At 39.4% G+C, this 21,973-nt stretch overlaps 1 protein-coding gene across 9 annotated transcripts in view; it reads right to left on the bottom strand.

Moving 5' to 3' along the window:
• Nucleotides 1-21,973, bottom strand: part of ELF2 (E74 like ETS transcription factor 2) — a 96,075-nt gene that overhangs the window by 21,834 nt on the left and 52,268 nt on the right. The window contains exon 1 of one of the 9 annotated variants that reach the window (XM_008143594.3): nucleotides 3,805-4,164. The exons of 7 other annotated variants lie outside the window; for them this stretch is intronic. In XM_008143594.3, coding sequence (XP_008141816.1) covers nucleotides 3,805-3,895 — 91 coding nt within the window. In that variant the 5' untranslated portion in view covers nucleotides 3,896-4,164. Of the gene's footprint in view, nucleotides 1-3,804; nucleotides 4,165-21,973 lie in introns of those variants that run through there. One more of the 9 variants, XM_008143587.3, reaches the window with a different exon arrangement.

The raw sequence follows: 21,973 nt of genomic DNA, 5'->3' as shown, positions 1-21,973 counted from the left end.
CAGGGAGCAGCTCCTGCATTTAGCGTCTGCTCCCTGGTGGTCAGTGTGCATCATAGCAACCAGTCATTCTGCTGTTCAGTCTATTTGCATATTAGCCTTTTATTATATAGGATATGCTTCATATTTTCACATCCTGTTAAACTTTTTCCAGATTGATACTAGACATTCCAATATATAGTAAATTAGAAATAAGATTTTCAAGTTCAAATTTCACAATAAACTATGACAAACCAGACACATTTGTTTTGTTAGTGAAAATACTTAGGCTAAATTTCCAGAAAAAATTCCCTCCTTCAACTTAATAACCGCCTTAAAGTAGAACAAAGCTTATAGTGACTCTACTTCTCAATTCTCAAAAAGAAGAAAAATAATAGTCAAGAAAAGTATATTTGAGAATAAGAAGGCAGAATATTTTAAATTGAAAATCTTCAAGAAAATCCAGATTATACATACACAATACTTTTGCTGAAATATTAAGGGACATTCTTTTTTTTCCTATCGACATCCATTTTTCCCATAAGCTATATATATGTACATACTAGAAATGAGCCTAAATTATTAACTATATCATACTCATATTCAAGTTCCAAGACTGGCTAAAAGAAAGTGAGTAACCTCCCAATTTCATAACCTTAGACATGTTCATTCACATGGCATAATGTAAAGAAATCCAAGAAAAAGAAAAGCCTTCACCTCCTATTAAATATTTCTGAGCCATTTATAATTTCAGAACTTTAAAAGTTATAGATCACCTAATCAATCCGAATGAAGCCTTAAAGAGTACAGATATAGTTTAGTGACAGCCAGATGTAGGTCCTCTTCTCCTGACTTCAGAATTAAGGCTCTTTCTCATACCATGTTGCCAGTGAAAGTTTTATAAAGTATATCAACTCTTTTGTATGTTAAAATGATTACTGAGTTTATTTATTTCATTCTTTACTCAAACTCTTCTGACAGCATAAATGTTTACAACTAAAGCTGAAGTTGATAGATAGCTAACTAAAGTTGATAGTTAAGCCTCTAAAGGAGGAAAGTAAAAGGAAAATATATCCTCTAGTTAGTACCTTTATAACAGTGTTAACATATAACAATATTAAGTGCTTTATATTTGATTAGAAAAAAAAGTTTAGCGAACAATATTCAACTGAAAATCTTATCTCCTCCATAACTTTTTCTTATTATCAGTCATTCTACACTAATCATCAACCCATTATAGCAATCACTGTATATACTTAAATATTATGTAGATTTTTATCTGTCGCCTCAATTTGACTGTAAAATCTTTGAGGAAGGATGATGGATAACACCTGACAACTTCCCTCAAGGGAATTAAAAAGGTATCATCTTGTCCATTTTACAATTACAAACATTATAAACTACTCTCCCACTGTCATTGGAAACTGGCAGCAATAAAAATTTAGATCCCCAGATCTACATTTCCTGGGCCACCTTTCCTCCCCAACTTGAACTCACTGAATAAACCTAGTGTAAATCAGCAAACCTATCTCAAGTTTCCTTCTAAAATAGGACTTGTAAAGGAGCTTCAGATTACATGAACATGATTGAGGAAATAATTTGAAAACAATTATATGTAAAACATACTCTTTACAAGACATTAAACTCATGAAGCAAACTTTGATCGTAAGATTTATATATACTAAGTAAATGCAGTAGGGCTGCAAGTCGGCTTTTAACTTAAAAAACACCACCACCACCTTAACAAAGGGATATTAAATATTTGTATTTTCAAACTGTAGGCTGCCTATATGTATCCACTCCAAGCAAAATATCTACAGGTCACATTCAGTTTCACTAATAACTCTAAAAGCTTATGAAAAAAATACCTTCCATAGACAAAATTAAGCCCTTTACCTTTACAATATTTTTCAAGATTCTAACTACAGGGGTTATTCTATGGTTCTCTCCGTATGTTCAAAACCACTGGAACCATTTCCTGAAATGTACATGTTTATCACTCACAGAAATATCACTGACCCAATCAATCCTACAAAGCCAAAAATTCCATCCCTTAATTCATATTATGTTATTAGTGAATTGAGCACACACAATGGAACCAAGTTCTCCTTGTACTCTACCTCTTACTAATTTCTTACTCTGATCAGAAAATAACTGGCAAATGTGTTTTAATCACTACTCAGTAAGCTGATTTTTTTCTTTGGGACCCTTAAAACGTCTTGTATTACATTTTACAGAATAAAGATTGGTCACTCATGTGTTATACAATACATACAGTTTCTTTAATCTTAAAGTTCTGTTAAATTCAGAAATACACGTGTTCATGATTTCCCCCAATCGAACAGAATCACAGTTTCACCAACCAAACTAATTTCACGTGCCCTACCTAAAAACAATGGCTGGAAAACGGGGGTGGGGGGGGGGCGCAACATCTTTTACAGCATTACTCTTTGGTATTTCCCATCTTCCAATTCCCATCGGTGGCGATATGAAATAGGACCGGGGGAAAGGAACATGTGTGTTTATTATTCTAGTAAGTCAATAGGATGCAAGCACTGCTGCATCGATTCCGGGCCCTCGCAGCGCTGTCCATTAAGTAAAGCTGCCGCTTCTATGTAACTTAAGTCCGTGCCCTTCCGCTGCAGCAGTGGCGCTGCACATCCCCCACCCCCGCGGCCACTTCCGTGTTTACACTCCTCTTCCCTCCAATTCCATGCGTACATTGTCAGCTTCACTCCCGCCCAATCTCCATTGGCCCAGCGCGAGCCCCGAGTCCCGCCCCCAGAAATCAACGTTCTCATTTGGAACATCTCAGCGAGCAGATTGGAACGAGAGGCCTGTCAATCCCGGCCGTTCTGTCCTCTCCGAGGCGCTTCCGCTATGGTGGGAGGTTTGGGGGGGGAGGGGGTACGGGGGCAATTCCGTGCTGAGACTTCCCTAGGGCCGAGACTCCCTCCCGCCGCCCCACTCCTTCGCATTCACCCACTGTTTACAAAAATTAGCCTCCTCCTCTGACACCCCAGCGCGCCAGGTCAGGGGTACACAAGATATTCCGTGTCCTTCCCATTCTCCCCCTAAAAAAAAAAAAAAAAAAAAAAAACACCCACGAGGGAAGGGGCATGAGCCTACTTCTTCACTGCCACCCATGCGATGAGGAAGGGGCGGCGGGCGGCCGGGAGACACCGCACCCCGGGCCGCTCCACGTTAAGTGACCCTTCCAGAACCGTTACTCCGAGGCTGCACAAGGTGGGGAGGGTCAGGGCATTTTTTTGGCGGGTAGCGGTCCACCGGACATGGCCCGGGCTGCCCCGTCCATGCGGAAGTCGTGGGTCCGTGGACCAGGTCTAAGAAGAACGGGGCGGGGGCGGCGAGCGTTCACCGGGGAGCCCGCCGTCCCCGGCCGCGGGCAGAGCGGCCTCTCCGGCCAGACAGCGTGGCAGGCGCCGCCGACAGACAACAGCCGCACTCACTTCCTGGTTCCTCGGCGGCTGGGGCGCAGCGCGCAACTCGTCCGCCCGAGTCCCCAACTTCCCTGCGGCTCGGCGCCCCGGCTCCCGCTGCCAGCGCTCCGCCCGCCGCTGCCGCGCTGCTCGCCGAGCCCCCCAGCAGCGGCCGTGCCGGAGCCCAGGCAGGTTACTCTCCAAGGTGATCACTTCCTGATTCGTCGCCTCCATTACTTCATTCACTACCCCCCTCTCCCCCGGCCGCCCCAGGGACCGAGGCGGACACTGTACCCCGGCACTGACCGCCGCGGGGGAGGCACCCCGCCTTGGGTGCACCCCTCGCCCGCTGCACCGCTGCACCGGAGAAAAGTTCCCCTGCCCTTACCAGCCCGGATGAGCAGATCCAGCTGGTTCGTGGGCCCCTCATGCAGAGACGTCGCCATGTTTATCCCCGGGCTGGCGCTGCTGCTGCACATTGACTTCCACCGTGAGCGGCGGCGGCGGGGGGAGGCGGAACCCGCGGCCCGAGCCACGCCGTGCGGCCGACACACACTCACGCACTCGCTCACACACCGACGCCCAGATCCTTGCGCGTCCTCCGACAGGAAGCCGAGGCCGGCCCGCCTCCCGCCGCCGGGCGGAGAAACCCCACCACCTAACGGCAGGGGCGGCGGCGGCGGCCGCCTTGGCTGGCAACGCGATCCTTCCGCCCCGCGCCCAGACAGGAAGTCCCGACGCCCCCGGAGCGCCCGGCCGGCCGGCCGCGGCGGGAGGGACACCTGAGGCTGGGGTCGCCCCGGGGGCCGCGGGCGGGGCGGGGCGGGGCGGGGCAGGGCCCGCGGCAGGAAGAGGCGCATTTCACGCTCTGCGGAAGAAAAGTCTGCAATTGTCCCCGCTCTGGAGAAGGGCCATGAGCCCAATTTTCTTCCTGGAACAGCCCTAACGCCGCGTCCCGCAGCTGTAAATAAAGGTGGCTCTTTAACTGGTTTTGGCCGTTTTAAAGCTTAGGCAACATGGAACCCCTTCACTTGAAAAGGCTGCACTTTAAAACAGGAATACCAACCCCAAAAAAGCCATATCCACCAAATATTCTAAAAGCTGTACTTGGAAAGTAAGACACTTCCAACTACTTCAGAGACAACTGCGTCCTTTTTCGTCGTGGAAGGCACACTAAGCAGGCATTTATTAGTAAACAACACAACACTCCTACCCCTGGGAGGTCTGATTATCCTTCCTCAATCTGATAGTCATGACATTCAAGCACCCTTTCACTTCTGCTAGGTTCATTGGGGAACAAATAAACGTATTCATTTATAGCATCATCTACTTTAAAAAATCTTTTTGATAGAAACCTCATTACAAATGAAGTTCATATTAAAATACAATAGAAGGGGGAGGTAAATTGCCATTTGTTGACTACAAATTTATTAACACAGGAAATCAAACCAATAAAATGATTCAGACGTGGCTTCATGAAAACAAAAACTACGAAAATGCTTCCCTAGTTTCAGAATTTCACAATATAAAAAAAGTTTGATAATAAAAAAAAAGTTTGAAACAACTTTTTCCTCAAAGTTGTTCCTACACAAAATTTAAGTACAACCGTGCCTCCTACATGGTAAGTGCTCAATAAGTATTTGCTGAATAAAAACAAAAAGGACTTGGCAGTTACAAGTGACAATAAGGCATAGTTTTTATTATCAGAATTGAATGAATTGTGCTGATAATCTAGAGAAAAATATTCCTCCAGTGGTAATATTAATACAATATCATTTTTAAAATATTTGCCTGACATGTCAGTGCAACTTCGGAATAAATTTACATAGCTATGACTTTTTATCCTTTTCATTTCTTCTGAATACTAATTTATTCTTTTGGCCCTTTCCCCTGGCCCAACCATCACGATCCCCACCCTCCCAAAAAAGAGCCTATAGGCCATTTCCAAAGTATAACTCCCCTTAAACCAAATAAGGAACTCTTTCTTGCAGCAGGTAAACCTGCTACTCCTTGGACAAAAGGAAATATATGACTGATAGCTTTTATTTTTTAGATCTAGTCAGTTTAAAATAAGGATCATCCATTGATAGGCAGCATCTTAGACTTGGATAGTTTCTAGGCCTTTAGGCAGATAATTGAAATTATAACATATCTGAATTTCCACTCCTATCAATCAGTAGTTTTTCATGTATTTAGAAGGGAAGAGAGTAACGTAAGACAGAGGTTTTGTATTTTTTTTCTGGATGTGACAGGTAAGCTTGGCTGTCAGTTTAAAGCCTAATACCTAACTTTTTATTTTACTATTTGTTTCTTGATCTATACCTTAAGAAGTGAATAGTAAAAAAAAAAGAAGTGAATAGTATGTGTGTGTGTTTTAATTGCTATACATCCTGATTATATATATCCAGGTCTTATATTTTATAAGAAAATAGAAGCTGTATCTATTCCTACATAATACTTCACAGTTATTATGTACACACATATATACTATATACTTTATGTACATGTGTTAATGATAAAAATTAATGAAGAAAAAACTCCTATATATTTAATGCTCTGTAAAAAACACAATTTCTTGGACTATAAATGCAATTCTGCCATGCTATTATTGTAAATAGAATTCTGCATTGCTATTTTAACTAGGCTTTCAAAAGCCATCAATACTTTTTATAAACCAATAATATACTGGGAATAGCAAGTAAAGATAGGATGCTTTTGGAAATAGAAATACATTCGTTAAAAACGTATTTGAAGCCCTGGCTGGTTTGGATTAGTAGATAGAGCGTCGGCCTGCAGACTGAAGGGTCCCAGGTTCGATTCTGGTTAAGGGGACATGCCTGGGTTGTGGGTTCGATTCCCAGTAGGGGGTGCTGCAGGAGGCAGCCGATCAATGATTCTCTCTCATCACTGATGTTTCTCTCTCTCTCTCTTCCTCTCCCTTCCTCTCTGAAATCAATAAAAAAATATATATTTTTTTAAAAACATATTTGAAGAATTTAGCAACATGGCAAAATGTAAAAAATATAAATGTGACAGTATTTAAATATACACATACTTTTTCAAACCATATGTGAATATGTGCATATATAACATGCATATGTGTGTATATGCACACACACAGTCTGCATTTCTCAAGTCTTCAAAGATTAAGCGGGTATTAATAAGCAGAATAAAAAACTGAGAATAGGTAGACACTAGACACTAGAGAACAAATTCATATTCTGATAACATTACAGAGTTATTGCTGTGTACTAGCAAGAAAAATTAAGGTAAAAATAGCTAATTCTTATTTTAATAAAAGCCACTAACTATGCTAAATGCTTTACATTCACTTTTCTCACCTATTCCTTTCTACCTCCCTATGAAATGGGTATTACTATTGTGCTCATTTTATAGATGAGGACTCTAAGGTTCCTCGACTGAGGTCAGAGTTAATGGGAAGCAGGGCCAAGATTTGAACCCAAGCATCTCTGGCTTTAGAGCCCTTATCCTCAAACACTCCCCAACGCCAAAGTAACAAGGCCTGTTTATCTGTTATGCTGCATTTAGTACCTATGGATTTTCTTGTCTGAAAATTCTTTTATATTCCTCCCTTCAAAAGGTGGAGCCTAATTCCCTCTCTCCCTTTGAGTGTGGGCTAGACTTAATGGCTTACTTCTAACAAACAGAAGAAAGCTGACGTGATGGGGTGTGACTTCAGAAATTGTCTGCTTGATCTCTTCCTTTTGAGTCACTCTCTCATAGGAAGCTCACTGCCATGTCTTGAGTATACTCAAGTAACTCTGTGGAGAAGCCCATTAGGCAGGGAAAATGCCCTCCTGCCAATGGTCATGTGACAGAGCTACTAGGAGACAAAACCTGCAGCGCTAATAACCAAGCCTTCAGATGACTACAGCTTCCTGAAAGACCCTGAGTTAGAACCACGAGGATAACCCATTCCCCAAACCTTTACCTTGAAAACTACACAATATAATAAATGTTTATTGTTTAAGCTGCTAAATTTGGGGTAATATGTTAATCTGCAAAAGAGAATTAATACAGAAGGAAGGAGCAGTTTGAACTCCCAACTTGTGACATTTCACAGCTTAGATAAAGAAAAGGGTAAAGTTTGTGAATGACCTTTAACTTTCAACTAGAGTCCCGAGCAGTTCTTTCCATTTCATAATTCTTTATAGTCTGGACATCAACTCTTCCATCCTCCAACCTCTCCATTTTGAAAACAAGTCTTCATAATATAACCATTATCATTAAAGTCTAGTAATTAGATACCTTTGGCTAGTCCATGGATTTTATGATCCCTGTAGTAATCATGTTGGAAAAATTCTTGGGAGCTACATATATAAATATACAATTATTTCAAATACCATATAGGTTTTCAATGTTTTTTATTTTTAGCTTGCCCTGTTGAATTCATTTGTGTTTTCCCTTTATCTAGTGCACAGAATCAAAAAATGTTATGGTTGGAAAGGAGCCTAGAGACAATATCACCAAGAGATTTTTTAAAAATAAGGAACTTGAACATCACGATCTCTTTCCCTACCATGAATGAGATAATATATAACACTTAAAAAAACAACTCAGAATGGTGTGCTCTATCAGATACTAGTACAAACAAAGGATAAACAGGCTTTAAAGTTTTAAAAAATTATAGGTAAGAGATATTCTATCCATTAATTTTTTTCTATAATTTGAGAGAAGAATGCCAATTTCCTATTTTAGTACTAAAAGCTCCTTAACTACCAATGGTAAAATTATTTGAGAATCACTGATTTAGTTCAATGACCTCATTTTACACATCAGGAAACTATGTGTAAAAGTTAAAATTTTGACCCAAGTTACACAGTATCTATGATTTCAAGGACAAAAATTCTACAAAACAATCTTTTTTTTCCTTTTTTTAAAAATAATTTTTTAATATATTTTATTGCTTTTTTACAGAGAGGAAGAGAGAGGGATAGAGAGCTAGAAACATCGTTGAGAGAGAAACATCGATCAGCTGCCTCTTGCACACCTCCCACTGGGGATGTGCCCGCAACCAAGGTACATGCCCCTGACCGGAATCGAACCTGGGACCCTTGAGTCCGCAGGCCGACGCTCTATCCATTGAGCCAAACCGGTTTCGGCTACAAAACAATCTTCATCTATAAAGCTTATAAGTTATAAAATGGATAAAAAAATTAAACCTATTTTACTATTATATATATGAATTATAAATTGCAAAATGGTTGTCTGGCTTTTTAATGTCAAAAGCTAAAGCAATAGATAGAGTCTGAGAAATATTTCTTAAATGGGAACAATTTTGAGCAGTGAATTGGTGGGAGAACATTAAGAGGAGGCCAAACAGCCTAAGCTTTTTTTTCTGATAAAACCAATCTAAGGATGAAATTCAAAGCTGGGGTGTGATGTGTTGGGTATACTTACGGGGGGGAAAAGGTTAAGAAAACTAAGCTACAAGAAAAACATATCTATCAAGAATAATAAACTGGAAATCAAGTTATTTAAGACCATTAAGTAAGGCCTGGTTCATCAACCCTATAAGATAGACAATAGGTTAGGAATGCAGTGGATAGATTCACAAAGAAAAAATGAATTCTGTCATGTTTTAATACTACTCTTTAATTCTCTATTTGCAGGTTTTATTCTACTGTTTTAAAAAATATTATTAAAATAAAGATGTTTAAACCCATAGTCACATATTCATTCATTTATTCAACAAATAATAATCCAGCACTTACTTTGAGGACATTTCTGTTGTAGGGACCCATTAATACTACACCTGGTAGAGAAACCAAGATGGTGGCATAGGTAAACACCTAAACTGCTTCCTCGCACAACTATTTCAAAACTACAACTAAAAGACAAAACGGACATCATCCAGAACCACAGGAAGGCTGGCTGAGGGGAAATTCTACAACTAGAAGGGAAGAGAAAAGCACACTGAGACTCAGAGGAGCTACAGGAGGCAGAAGTACTGAGACGCGGGCGCACGCGCGGAGGGGACTGGCAACTGAGTGTGCGGCTGCCTTTCTCAAGCGGGAGGGAGACAAAAGCTCCCGACTGCGCTGAACTCCAGTTCCGGGCAAGACTCTGGGGACCCAGACTCATACGGGGTGAAACTGGACTGTCAGGAAAGAGAAAAGCACACTGAGACTCACAGGAGCTGCGGAAGGCAGAGGTACCGAGGCACGCGAGCGGAGTGGGAGGGCAACTGAGTATGCGGCTGGCTTCCTCAAGCAGGAAGGAGACAAAAGCTCCCGACTGTACTGAACTCCAGTTCTGGGCGAGACTCTGGGGACCCAGACTCATACGGGGAGAAACTGGACTGTCTGGCAGCGGGCGGAACTCGAGGGCGACTTTCTCTCAGAGGTGCTTGCAGCGATTACCACGGGACACTGAGACACAGGGGCCTAATAGGGCAGGGCTGACGGGAAACCAATGCTGTCTGCTCCGCCCTGAGACTCCGCCCCATCCAAGCTGAGCACAGAGGCTTATGCAAGTCTAGTCTCATAAGGGTGTCTCCAGCACAGAAGTTCTCCCAGCACAGACACAGCTGATCCTCACAGCCAATTGGCCTGGAGGTCAATTCTTCCCAGTGATACCAACAACCATCAAGGCTTAACTACAACAAGACTGTGCACACAGCCTACAAAGGGGTGCACCAAGAGTGTCCACCTCAGGTAACTGGGGAGACTGAGCCACTGGGCCCTATAGGACACCTAGCACACAAAGCCACTCTATCAACTCAGGGAAGCAGCCAAAATGCAGAGACAAAGAAACAGGTCACAAATGAAAGAAATGGAGGAAAGCAAACGACTGGATATAGAGTTCAAAACCACGGTTATAAGGTTTTTCAAGAATTTTCTAGAAAAGGCCGATAAATTTAGCGAGACCCTCGAGTATATGAAAACGGCCAACTAGAAATTAAGCATACACTGACTGAAATAAAAAATACTATACAGAGATCTAATAGAAGACTAGAGAATCGCAAGAATCAAGTCAAAGATTTGAAATACAAAGAAGCAAAAAACACTCATCAGGAAAAGAAAAAGAAAAAAGAATCCAAAAATATGAAGATAGTGTAAGCAGCCTCTGGGACAACTTCAAGCGTACCAACATCAAAATTATGGGGGTGCCAGAAGAAGAGAGAGAGCAAGATACTGAAAACCTATTAGAAGAAATAATGACTGAAAACTTCCCCCACCTGGTGAAAGAAATAGACTTACAAGTCCAGGAAGCGCAGAGAACCCCAAACAAAAGGAATCCAAAGAGGACCACACCAAGACACATCATAATTAAAATGCCAAGAGCAAAAGACAGAGAATATTAAAAGCAGCAAGATCAACAAACAACAAGTGTTGGCGAGGATGCGGAGAAAAAGGAACCCTCGTGCACTGCTGGTGGGAATGCAGACTGGTGCAGCCACTGTGGAGAACAGTATGGAGTTTCCTCAAAAAACTGAAAATGGAACTCCCATTTGACCCAGTAATCCCACTCCTGGGAATATATCCGAAGAAACTAGAAACACCAATCAGAAAGGATATATGCACCACTATGTTCATAGAAGCACAATTTACAATAGCTAAGATTTGGAAACAGCCTAGGTGCCCATCAGCAGATGACTGGATCGGAAAACTGTGGTACATCTACACAACGGAATACTATGCTGCCATAAAAAAGAAGGAATTCTCATCATTTGCAGCAACCTGGATGGAATTGGAGAACATTATGCTAAGTGAAATAAGCCAGTCAATGAAAGAACAATACCACATGATCTCACTCATTTAGGGATAGTAAAGAACATTATAAAGTGGTGAACAAAAAGATAGATACAGAGACAGTAAAGCATCAAACAGACTTTCAAATTACAGGGGGAAAGTTTGGGAAAGGTGGGGGAGTTCTGAAATCAAACGAAGGACTTGTATGCATGCATATAAGCATAAACAATGGACGCAAAACTCTGGGAGGGGAGGGCATATGTGGGTGTGGGGTGGGGGGGTAATAGTAAGATATGTACACATATAATACCTCAATAAAAATATTTAAAAAAAAAAAAGCAGCAAGAGAAAAACCGTTAGTTACCTACAAGGGAGCACCCATACAACTGTCAGCTGATTTCTCAATAGAAACTATGCAGGCCAGACGGGAGAAATATTCAAAGTGATGAATAGCAAGAACCTACAACCAAGATTACTCTACCCAGCAAAGCTATCATTCAGAATTGAAGAGCAGATAAAGAGCTTCACAGATAAGAAAAAGCTAAAGGAGTTCATCACCACCAAACCAGTATTATGAAATGCTGAAAGGTATTCTTTAAGAAGAGGAAGAAGAAGAAAAAGGTAAAGATAAAAATTATGAACAACAAATACATGTCTATCAACAAGTGAATCTAAAAATCAACTGAATAAAAAAATCTGATAAACAGAATAAACTGGTGAATATAATAGAATCAGGGGCATAGAAAGGGAGTGGACTGACAATTCTCGAGGGGAAAGGGGTGTGGGGGATGCAGGAAGAGACTGGACAAAAATTGTACACCTATGGATGAGGACAGTGGGGGTGGGTAAGGGCAGAGGGTGGGGTGGGATCAGGGTGGAGGGGAGCTATGGGGGGAAAAAGGAGAAACAATTGTAATAATCTGAACAATAAAAATTTATTAAATTAAAAAAAAAGATTTATGAAATTAAAAAAAAATTCTACACCTGGTAGCACTAAATAATATGACAAAAGAAAAAAAAATAAGCCTTCTCAATTCACAGAGAACATCCATTAAGGGTAAAATTTTTGGAGACAGTATAATATACAAAATAGCTTAGTGGATTTATACTATATTTTGAGCTACTAGACAGGAAAATTAAATTATTTATATGTATAAAAAAGCCTTTTTAAGACATGGGTTTTTTTAATAGGGGTCAAAAAAAGGTAAAATTTTGTTGGCTAAAATGTACATTTTTCTGAGAAGGACCATGGTTATTTTAAGATTCTGAAAGCGGTACATGATTTTACAAAGTTATTTTATCCTAAGTTATTTTGCCATATGCATTTATGGACCATGAAAACCTTATCATGAATAAGGATCCAGTATGGACCAATTTTGAGAATGAAGATTTGGCTTAGATTCATCTTTTCTGCATTTTACTTAGGTTATTCCTGGGCCAGACTCTCCTTGACCTTATTGATTCTTCATTTAATGGCAGAAAACACTGCTTCCAATTCTTGGCAGCCACTCCTAGAGAACTGTCAACTGATTATTGCAGCTAGTCTTTTCTAATGGATGATGAACAAACAAATGTTTTCAAATACCATTTATTAAGCACCCATATGTGCATGACACCCTGCAAAGTGAGTTAAAAGAGTTAATAATATCTATATCTATCTATCTATAATAATAACCGGACATCCTTCCGGACAAAGCCAGGGCTGTGAGGGAAGCCCGGGTCCCAGGGCGGCGGCCAGAGGGAAGCCCAGGTCCTGGGTGCCAGAGGAAAGCCGGTGCCGGCAGCTGGGGGAAGGAAGGCCTACTCTTGCACAAATTTCGTGCATCAGGCCTCTAGTATATATATATATAAGCCTAAGCAACCATTAGACTGGTAGCTATGACGTGCACTGACCACCAGGGAACAGACGCTCAACACACAGGCATAGAAACATGGAACAGACTGATGAATCTCAGAGGGAAGGGGGGAGTGGGGAGGGCGGGTAGAGATTAACCAAAGATCTTACATGCATACTAGAGGCCCGGTGCACGGATTCCTTGGCTGGCCTGCAGAGATCGGGGCTGAAACCATCAGTCCGACATCCCCTGAGGGGTCCCAGATTGTGTGAGGGCACAGGCCAGGCCAAGGGACCCCACCAGTGCACGAATATGTGCCCCCGGCCTCTAGTTTTAAACAACATTTAGGACAACTAATTTCAAGGACTTAGGTTCTTTATTATTATTAGAGAATGTTTAGTCTCTGAAAAAAAAAATTGTAATTCCTGTGAAACTTTACAAGGGCTAATACATGATTCTTTTTAGCATATTTATGAAAAAATTTATAATGGAGTTCTTAACTAAAACATTACAACTATACTCAAATTCTATCTTGATTGTTTCCAAAAGGAATATTCAGATTAGCTAATCTCCTTACCCCCCTGAAATACAGCTTCTGCACCCTACCCATTAAAAGGTGCTTCAAAGGTCAACACTGAGCTTTGTTGTTGTTTTTTAATGTTTTTATTGATTTTAAAGAGGAAGAGAGAGGGAGAAAGAGAGAGGGAAACATCAATGATGAGAGAGAATCATTGATCAGCTGCCTCCTGCATGTCCCCTACTGGGTATTGAGCCCACAACCCAGGCATGTGCCCTGACCAGGAACGGAACCGTGACCTTCTGGTTAATAGGTTGATGCTCAACCACTGAGACACACTGGCCAGGCAACACTGAGATTTTAATAAGTGCCAAACCCAGCAAAGTCCTCTTATTCTTCACCTGACTCTACTTATCCAAACAAATGGCATTATTGACTTCCCTATATTGAAATCCTTCACTTCATTTGATTTTCATTATAATCCTATATAATAAAAGGCTAATATGCTGACTGACCAAACAGCGGAATGACTGGTCACTGTGATGTGTACTGACCACCAGGGGGCAGACGCTCAATGCAGGAGCTACCCCCTAGTGGTCAATGCGCTCCCACAGGGGGAGCGCCACTCAGCCAGAAGCCGGGCTCACAGCAGGCGAGCACAGCGGCAGTGGTGGGAGCCTCTCCTGCCCCGCAGCAGCGCTAAAGATGTCTGACTGATGGCTCCCGGACTGCAAGAGGGCACAGGCCGGGCTGAGGGACCCCTCCCCAAGTGAACAAATTTCATGCACCAGGCCTCTAGTAAAATTATAAATTGTCTGGCTTTGTTTTTATTCCTATTTCTTTTCAGTTGATTTCACCCGTAATTCTGACTGCTCTCCCAAAGTGTCTTCCTTAGACACCTTCTCTCTTCATTCTCTATTCTATCAAGAATGGTATCTAGCATCAGTTCAGCACCAAGGCTTTCAGTATTCTTTCTGTACTAATTAAAAAACCAGCATCTTCAGGCTTGACTTATTTTTTTTTTTTTTAGCTCTAAGTTGTAATTTCCAATTGTATGGTAAGCATCACTCTTTTAATCCTCACCTGAGGATGTTTTTACTGATTTTAGAAAGAGAGGAAGGGAGAGACAGACAGAAACATTGATGTTAGAGAGAAGTATCGAAAGGTTGACTCTTGACCAGGGTTCAAACCCACAACCTTTTGGTGTATGGGACAATGCTCCAACCAACTGAGCCACCTGACCAGGGCTAGTAAGCATCTTTATTTGGAAAACCCACTGATACCTAAAGGTCTTTTATCTACAAATCTCCCTTGTTTCACACTCTGTCAATGACATCACCATCATCCCAGGCTAGAAATGCATAACCTGTGTTTCTAATTTAAGAACTCATCTCATACAATTTTTGAGAAAGATTTAAAACATGCATGAAATTACAAAAACTAATGTAACAAACAGTCATATTCCCACAACACAAGACCAACTATTTTGTTATTTATGGCTTAAAGTAGTAACTTTAATACAGGTGAAGATAACATCTTTAACTACTACCTCCAGTCTTTATTCACCATTCCATCTCTCCAAAAGGAACCACAGTCATGAGTTTTGTATATATTCTTCCAGTCTATTTTTTTAAAGCATATTTATTGTTTTCAGAGAGGAAGGGAAAGGGAGAGAGAGATAGAAACATCAATGATGAGAATCATTGATCGGCTGCCTCCTGCATGCCCCCTACTGGGGATCGAGCCCACAACCAGGGTATGTGCCCTAGCCCGGAATCGAACCTGGGACACTTCAGTCCGCAGGCTGACGCTCTATCCACTGAGCCAAACCGGCCAGGGCCTTCCAGTCTATTTTTATACTTTTATGTTTTTGTGTATATATCTATGTGTGTGTGTGTGTGTGTGTGTGTGTGTGTGTGTGTGTGTGTGTGTGTATCCCAGAATATATAGCATTATTTTTGCATGCTTTGGGTACATCAATGACATTATACTATATATGCCATTCTAAATTTTACTTTTTCCATTCAAGATTTATATTCTATACCTGTTGGTATAAGTAAATATAGCTATGCTTTTTAGATGCTACAAAGTATTCCAGTACATGAATTTACCCCATTTTATTCATCAAATTATATACCAGTTGAAAAATAAAATTGCTTCAATTTTCACTTTTATAAACAATGTTGCAAAAAATCTTACCTAGGTTTTCTTAAGCATGTATGCTAGAGTCTCTCCACAGTATATACCTATAAATGGATTTTTTTTGTTTCCAGCCAATAAACTGTGGGGTGGTTTGTTATGCAGCAATAGCTGATAAAAGAAAGGAGTGATGGGTATCCCTTACTAGGCAAGTGGAAAAATGTGTTGGGTGTCTATCATGGAACATTGTGCAGCAGTTAGAAGCAACATTAGATATATACAAAGCAACATGGACATTAATGGATATTAAGGACAGTAATTACTTTAAAAAGTATGAAACAAAGTGAGATACATAATACCATTGTATAAATTTTAAATATATACCACAGGATATACACACTCAATACACTAAAAAATACCCATTAATCAAATTAAATTTGATGCTTATAGGGAGGAAGATGAGATTGTTGTATAGAGAAAGAGAATAAAGAAGAAGAATAAATCAACTGAAAAAATAAAAAACAAGAGGGTATGAAATAAGGATCTACTTTTACTTTTCTCTATATAAAAAGCCAAGTATCCTAATACAATTAATTGAACAGTTCACCCTTTCCCACCGATTTAAATCACTGTATATTATATACCAGGTATATGTGTATTCTGTTTCTGGGTTCTTTACTCTATCCTACACTAAATGATCTATGGGCCAATAACGTATTTAGATATTTTCTATAGTTTCAAAATCATGCTTTACAGATAGAAGGGCATGTACCCAGTTTATTCATTTCCAGAATTGACTAGACAATTTTTGGACCTTTATCTAAGAGTTTGTGAAATTCTACCAAAAACAAGTCCCCTTGGAATTTTCACTGGAATTGTACTGTATTTATAGATTTACTGGGGAATTAATAGCTTTAACATGTTTACTTGTCCATGTGTGTTTGTATTAAATGTTAAAGAAATAAAATAGTTTTGGTCTGTTTAGATTTTCTAATTTCCTCTTAAGGAATTTACATATATCTTCATTTACTTATGTCCCTCAATAAAAGTTAAATTCATGTTTTCATAAAGATATTGAATATTATTGTTAGATTTATCTCTAAATACTTAAGTTTTTTCTACTATTTTGAATGGGAATCTTTTTGTTTCATTTTCTGATTATTGCTCTTATAATACTGCAACCCTGATGAACACTCCAGTTTTAAAAGCTATATATTCTCTTAAATTTTGTGTTAATTAAACCATTTGCAAATAACAATATTGTTTCTTCCCTTCTGATCTTTATGACATTTATTTCTTTTCCTTGTCTTATTTGCATTTGCTAGGAGCCCCAGTAATAATGCTAGTTAGAAAAGATGGAAGTTGGCATTGTTACCCCATTCATTATGATACTTGCAATCGATTTTTTAAAATGTTTTTATTGATTTTAGAGAAAGAGGAAGGGAGAGAGAAACATCCATCAGCTGCCTCCTGCAGCCCCCTACTGGGGATAGAGCCCCAAACCTGGGCATGTGCCCTGACCAGGAATCGAACTGGCAACCTTTGAGACGATGCTCAACCGAGCCACACTGGCCAGGGCTAGATTTTGAAAAATGCCCTTTATCAAGTCCCAATCCTGATTAAGTCATTATCCTCAGAAGATGGTGAATTTTAACAAATGCTTTTTGGGATGTACTGAGATAATTACATTGTTTTTCTCCTTTAATTTATTCATGTGGTGAATTACATTAATAGATTTTCTAATCTTTGACCTTTCTTGCCTTCCTAGTATGCATTTAGTCATTATGTATTTTTAAATCAGTGATTGATTTGGTTTGCTACTATTTAGTATATTTGTAGCTATGACCATACATAAATTTGCAACAACTTATTTTTTTTATACTGGGAGAGTTTTAAGGTTAAGGTTATACTAGAGTTGGATAACTTTTCCTTTTTTACTGTTTTCTAGATACTTTGTATATGATAGGGATTATATATCCCTTAAAATTTTAGAATAGACCTCAGTCTGGATTTTATTTGAATGAGGTGATGCATATGTGAAATTACAGAACTTAAATGGTTATTCATCTGTTTAGATTGTCTATTTCTTTTTTAGTTATACGTAATTTATATTAATGTTTTTATTGATTTTAAAGAGAGGAAGAGCGAGGGAGAGAGAGGAAGGGTGGAGAGAAATATTGGTGTGAGAGAGAAACATGATCAACTGCCTCCTGCACGTTTCCTACCAGGGATTGAGCCCAAAACCCAGGTATGTGCCCTGACTGGGAATCGAACTGGTGTACTGGAGAACACTCAACCAAGTCACACCAGCCAGGGATATATATTTTTGTAACTGTCCACGTCATAAGTCTTTAAGTTCCTTGGCAATAGTTTGTTCACAGTATTCTCTAATAACTTTAAAACTCTCCATATTGTTGGTCATATTCTTGTTCATTATAGAACTCATTTTTCCTTGATCTGTCTTTACAGTTTATCCATTTTTATTAACTTCATGATTTTATTAATAATGTATTATTTTATTTTCTATTTCATTGAATATTGAGTTTCATTTATTATTTCTTTTTTTTTACTTAATTTGAATTTATTCTGTTGATTCTTTAACACCTAGCATTAAACATATGCTCATTATATCAATATTTCTTACTTTTCAATAAATACATTTAGAGCTATTAAATTTCCATGAGTTCTGCTTAAGTCATATGTCAGATCTTTATATGCAATGCTCTCCTTGTTTTTAGCTGCATTTTATAATTATCATTTCCTCATTCATCCATTAATGAATTTTTATTTACCAATTTTATGATATATCTTTTCATTATTGACTTCTAATTTTATTACATTATGATGAAATAATATTTTAATGATACTGATATTCTGGACATTGCTGAAATTCTTCTATGACCTAGTCTAGTACACAGTTAAAAACTGATGTGTGTGTGTGTGTGTGCATATATATATATATATATAAAATGTACAAGATTGTATTTACTGAGTTAGGCACAATATTCTATATATCTCCAGTTTATGAAAGTTGCCAGTCCTGTGGTTCAGTTCTTTGATGACATTTTTAAATTTTGTTTCTGCTTGATTTTTCAGCTTTGATAGAGATGTATTCAAGTCCCAATGTTTTGTAGACATGTCCATTTCTCTCTATAATTCTGAAAGTTTTTGCTTTAAATAGTAGTTCAAAGTTATGTTGTTAGATGAATATAAGTTTATGATGATTATTTTCTGGATTGTTTCTTTTAGTAATTTGAAGAGTCTCTCAATGTCCACATTAAAAGATTTTCACCCTAAATTCTATTTTATTTTATAATGCCAGCTTCCTTTGGTATTTTTCTGATGAATGTATTTTTCCATTCTTCCTATTTAATTTTGTTTTGTGTACCTGTTAAAAACAGCACACAAAACATGTTAATATCACAATAGGTGATTTTAATACAATTTCTGATGTTTGGTACTTATTTCTACTATCTTGATTTAGGATTTAAAAAAAAAATTTAATTGATTTTTAGAGAGAGGAAGGGGAGGAGAGAGACAGACAGACATTGATGTGTGACAAAAACATTGATTGGTTGCCTCCCTGTACGTGCTTGACTGGAGACGAACCCGCAATCTGAGTATGTGCCCTAACCTGGAATCGAACCTGCAACATTTTGGTGTACAGGATGATGCTCCAACCAACTGAGCCACACCGTCCAGGGCTTGATTTATTATTTTTATTTCCAGAATTTTTATCCTTTGTTGCCCCTTGTTAGACTGGTCAAGTTTACTGTATTCTTTACCTACCTCCCCCTCTCCCAATGTAGTATTTGGAAGCTATGTCTTCTATTTCTATTATTTTAGTATGCTCTAGTTGCTTAAAATAAATGTCCTTTTCACTTCTTGTCTTCTCCAGATCATGTTTCACACAGTTCGTATTTTATTCAACGGCCACCACAACTTGGTTGTACTCTGCCTTTCTAGCCTTTTCTCTCTCAACCGTGTATCTCCACAAAGTCTAATCTCAAGTTAAATTATTCGTCAGTCTCCAAATAAAATACAAAATTCCTGGCATTCTGTTCTGGTTCACAATGTCTTCTCATTCACTCCCTCCTCATTCAACAAACACTTTACTGAAACCCTACTTGGTATCTTGGCTGTGAGCAATACCAGTAAACGCACTGGATATGGTCTCTGGCTGTATGAAATACTGTGAGGAAACATTAAACATAGACACAAATATATGTGTTCATGAGTAAAACTTCATGAACACATGATTTCAGATAAGTGACCTGTAACTGCCTCCCACCTTCCACTGGATTTTCCAACTGCAGTCCCTGGAGTGCAGATACCACCAGGTGGCACCAAACCACAGCCACACCTTAGACTCATTTGGATACCTCGGTCTGAACCCTGGAGCCCATTCCACACACACGTCTTCCTTCACACAAGACAGACTCGGGTCATTTCAGTGAACTCACAATAATGCCATTTTTCATACATTTGAATATATTAAAATATTTAGCACCTTAGAGTGGGAGTTTACTGTATCACAAGTTGTAGCTGAGGCTATGACAAAAATAACACAACAGTCCTAAGTGAGATAGAAGAGTATTAACTAACGCCTCTCTCTCTGAGAAAGTGACATTCAAACTGAGATCTAAGTGAGGAAGAGGAGTTAGAAGCTGAAAAATGAAAAGGCGTATGTTCCAGGGAAAAAACAAAACACCTGCGTATGTGAGCGCCCTTGTAAAGGTATAAGAAGGATTAATGAAAAGGCAAAAGATAACAGTGTTCGGATGGGGGATCTATAATTAATCATAAATACCTCTGAGCTTGGGCTCTGGAGCTCTCCTTACTAAGTTTAAATCCTTGCATCGCCACTTAAACAGACGTCTAGCCTTGGACAAGTTATTCAGCCGAGGGTTGTTGAGAGGATTACATATGATATGTAAAACCCTAAAAACTATTCCTGGTCATATAGTAAAGAAACTTCAACTGTTAGGAGTTTTGTTGTTGTTGTTGCTAGATAGCTGAGAAGAGCCAAATTATTCAGTGTCTTAAAATATCCTGAATATCATCCTAAGTGTAATTAGAACCCACTGAAAGTTTTTATGGAAGTATTATGACTCAATTTATAAATATATATTTTAAGTCACTTTGGCTATTATGTGAAGAATGGATTGTTTGGGGTGGTGGAAAGAAGGGACAAGAGTTCAAACAAGAAAACCAATTAGAAGGCCAAAGGACAACGCAGTAGCTCATACGAAAAATAACTTCAACTTCGACTAGGCTAGTAACGATGAAGATGGGAAGAAATTGGTAGATTCAAGATATACTGTGGAGGCACACTTGACATGATTTGGCAATGGACTAGGAATTAAGGCAGGAGAAGGTATAAGTGACGACTTCTCAACCAGAAAAAAAACCTTGCAATTGGCCAAGATTCTTTACCTACAAAACTTTAGTCAGGCTCCTGAACCTTCTCCTAGGCCCCTCTGTACAGGGGATACCTAGGCCCCTCCTAAAATCCAGTTTTATCAAAAACCAGGCTGCCCGGCCAGTGTGGCTCAGTGGTTGAGTGTTGACCTATAAACCAGGAGGTCACAGTCTGATTCCAGGACAGGCACATGCCCGAGTTGCAGGCTCAATCCTCAGTGTGGGGAGTGCAGGAGGTAGCTGATCGATGATTCTTTCTCATCATTAATGTTTCTTTCTCTCCCTCTCCGACTCTGAAATAATTTAAAAAATATTTTTTTTAAATGGTGAGATTTATAAGTGCTTAATCCTATTTGATTTGCTCCTCTGCCCCTAACCCAGAGTCCTTAACTGTCAACTATGCCCTTAGGATGAAATTTAAATATGACCTACCACTAAATTTGCATAAAAAATACTTTAAAATTCAAACAGCTCAGCCCCGGTGTGGCTCAGTGGTTGAGTGTCGACCTATGAACCAGGAGGTCACACAGTTCAGTTCCCAGTCAGGGCACATGCCGGGGTTTCAGGCTCCATCCCCAGTGTGGGGCATGCAGGAGGCAGCCAATCAATGATTCTCTCTCATCATTGATGCTTCTATCTCCCTCTCCCTGCCTCTCTGAAATCAATAAAAAAATATATATTTTTTAAAATTCAAACATATGGAGGCTAAATAAAAAGGGAAAAAAACCTCTTAAAAGGCTTCCCACTGTCCTAAAGATAAGGTCCCATAAATGGATACAAAGTTTACCAAGCCCTCAGCAGTAAGACATTTTTTAACCTCTTCAGCATCACCTTAATCTCTTTACCTTCTCATAATCCATATTCTAGCTACACTCAATTCCTTTCTGCAATTCAAACAGGCCAGGTTCTCCTTCCTAGAGACTTTCAAAC

Source organism: Eptesicus fuscus, chromosome 6, assembly GCF_027574615.1.
Source record: "Eptesicus fuscus isolate TK198812 chromosome 6, DD_ASM_mEF_20220401, whole genome shotgun sequence".
Lineage (NCBI taxonomy): Eukaryota > Metazoa > Chordata > Mammalia > Chiroptera > Vespertilionidae > Eptesicus > Eptesicus fuscus.
The sequence above is the reverse complement of the archived record's forward strand: the minus strand, read 5'-3'. Positions and strand labels throughout refer to the sequence as shown.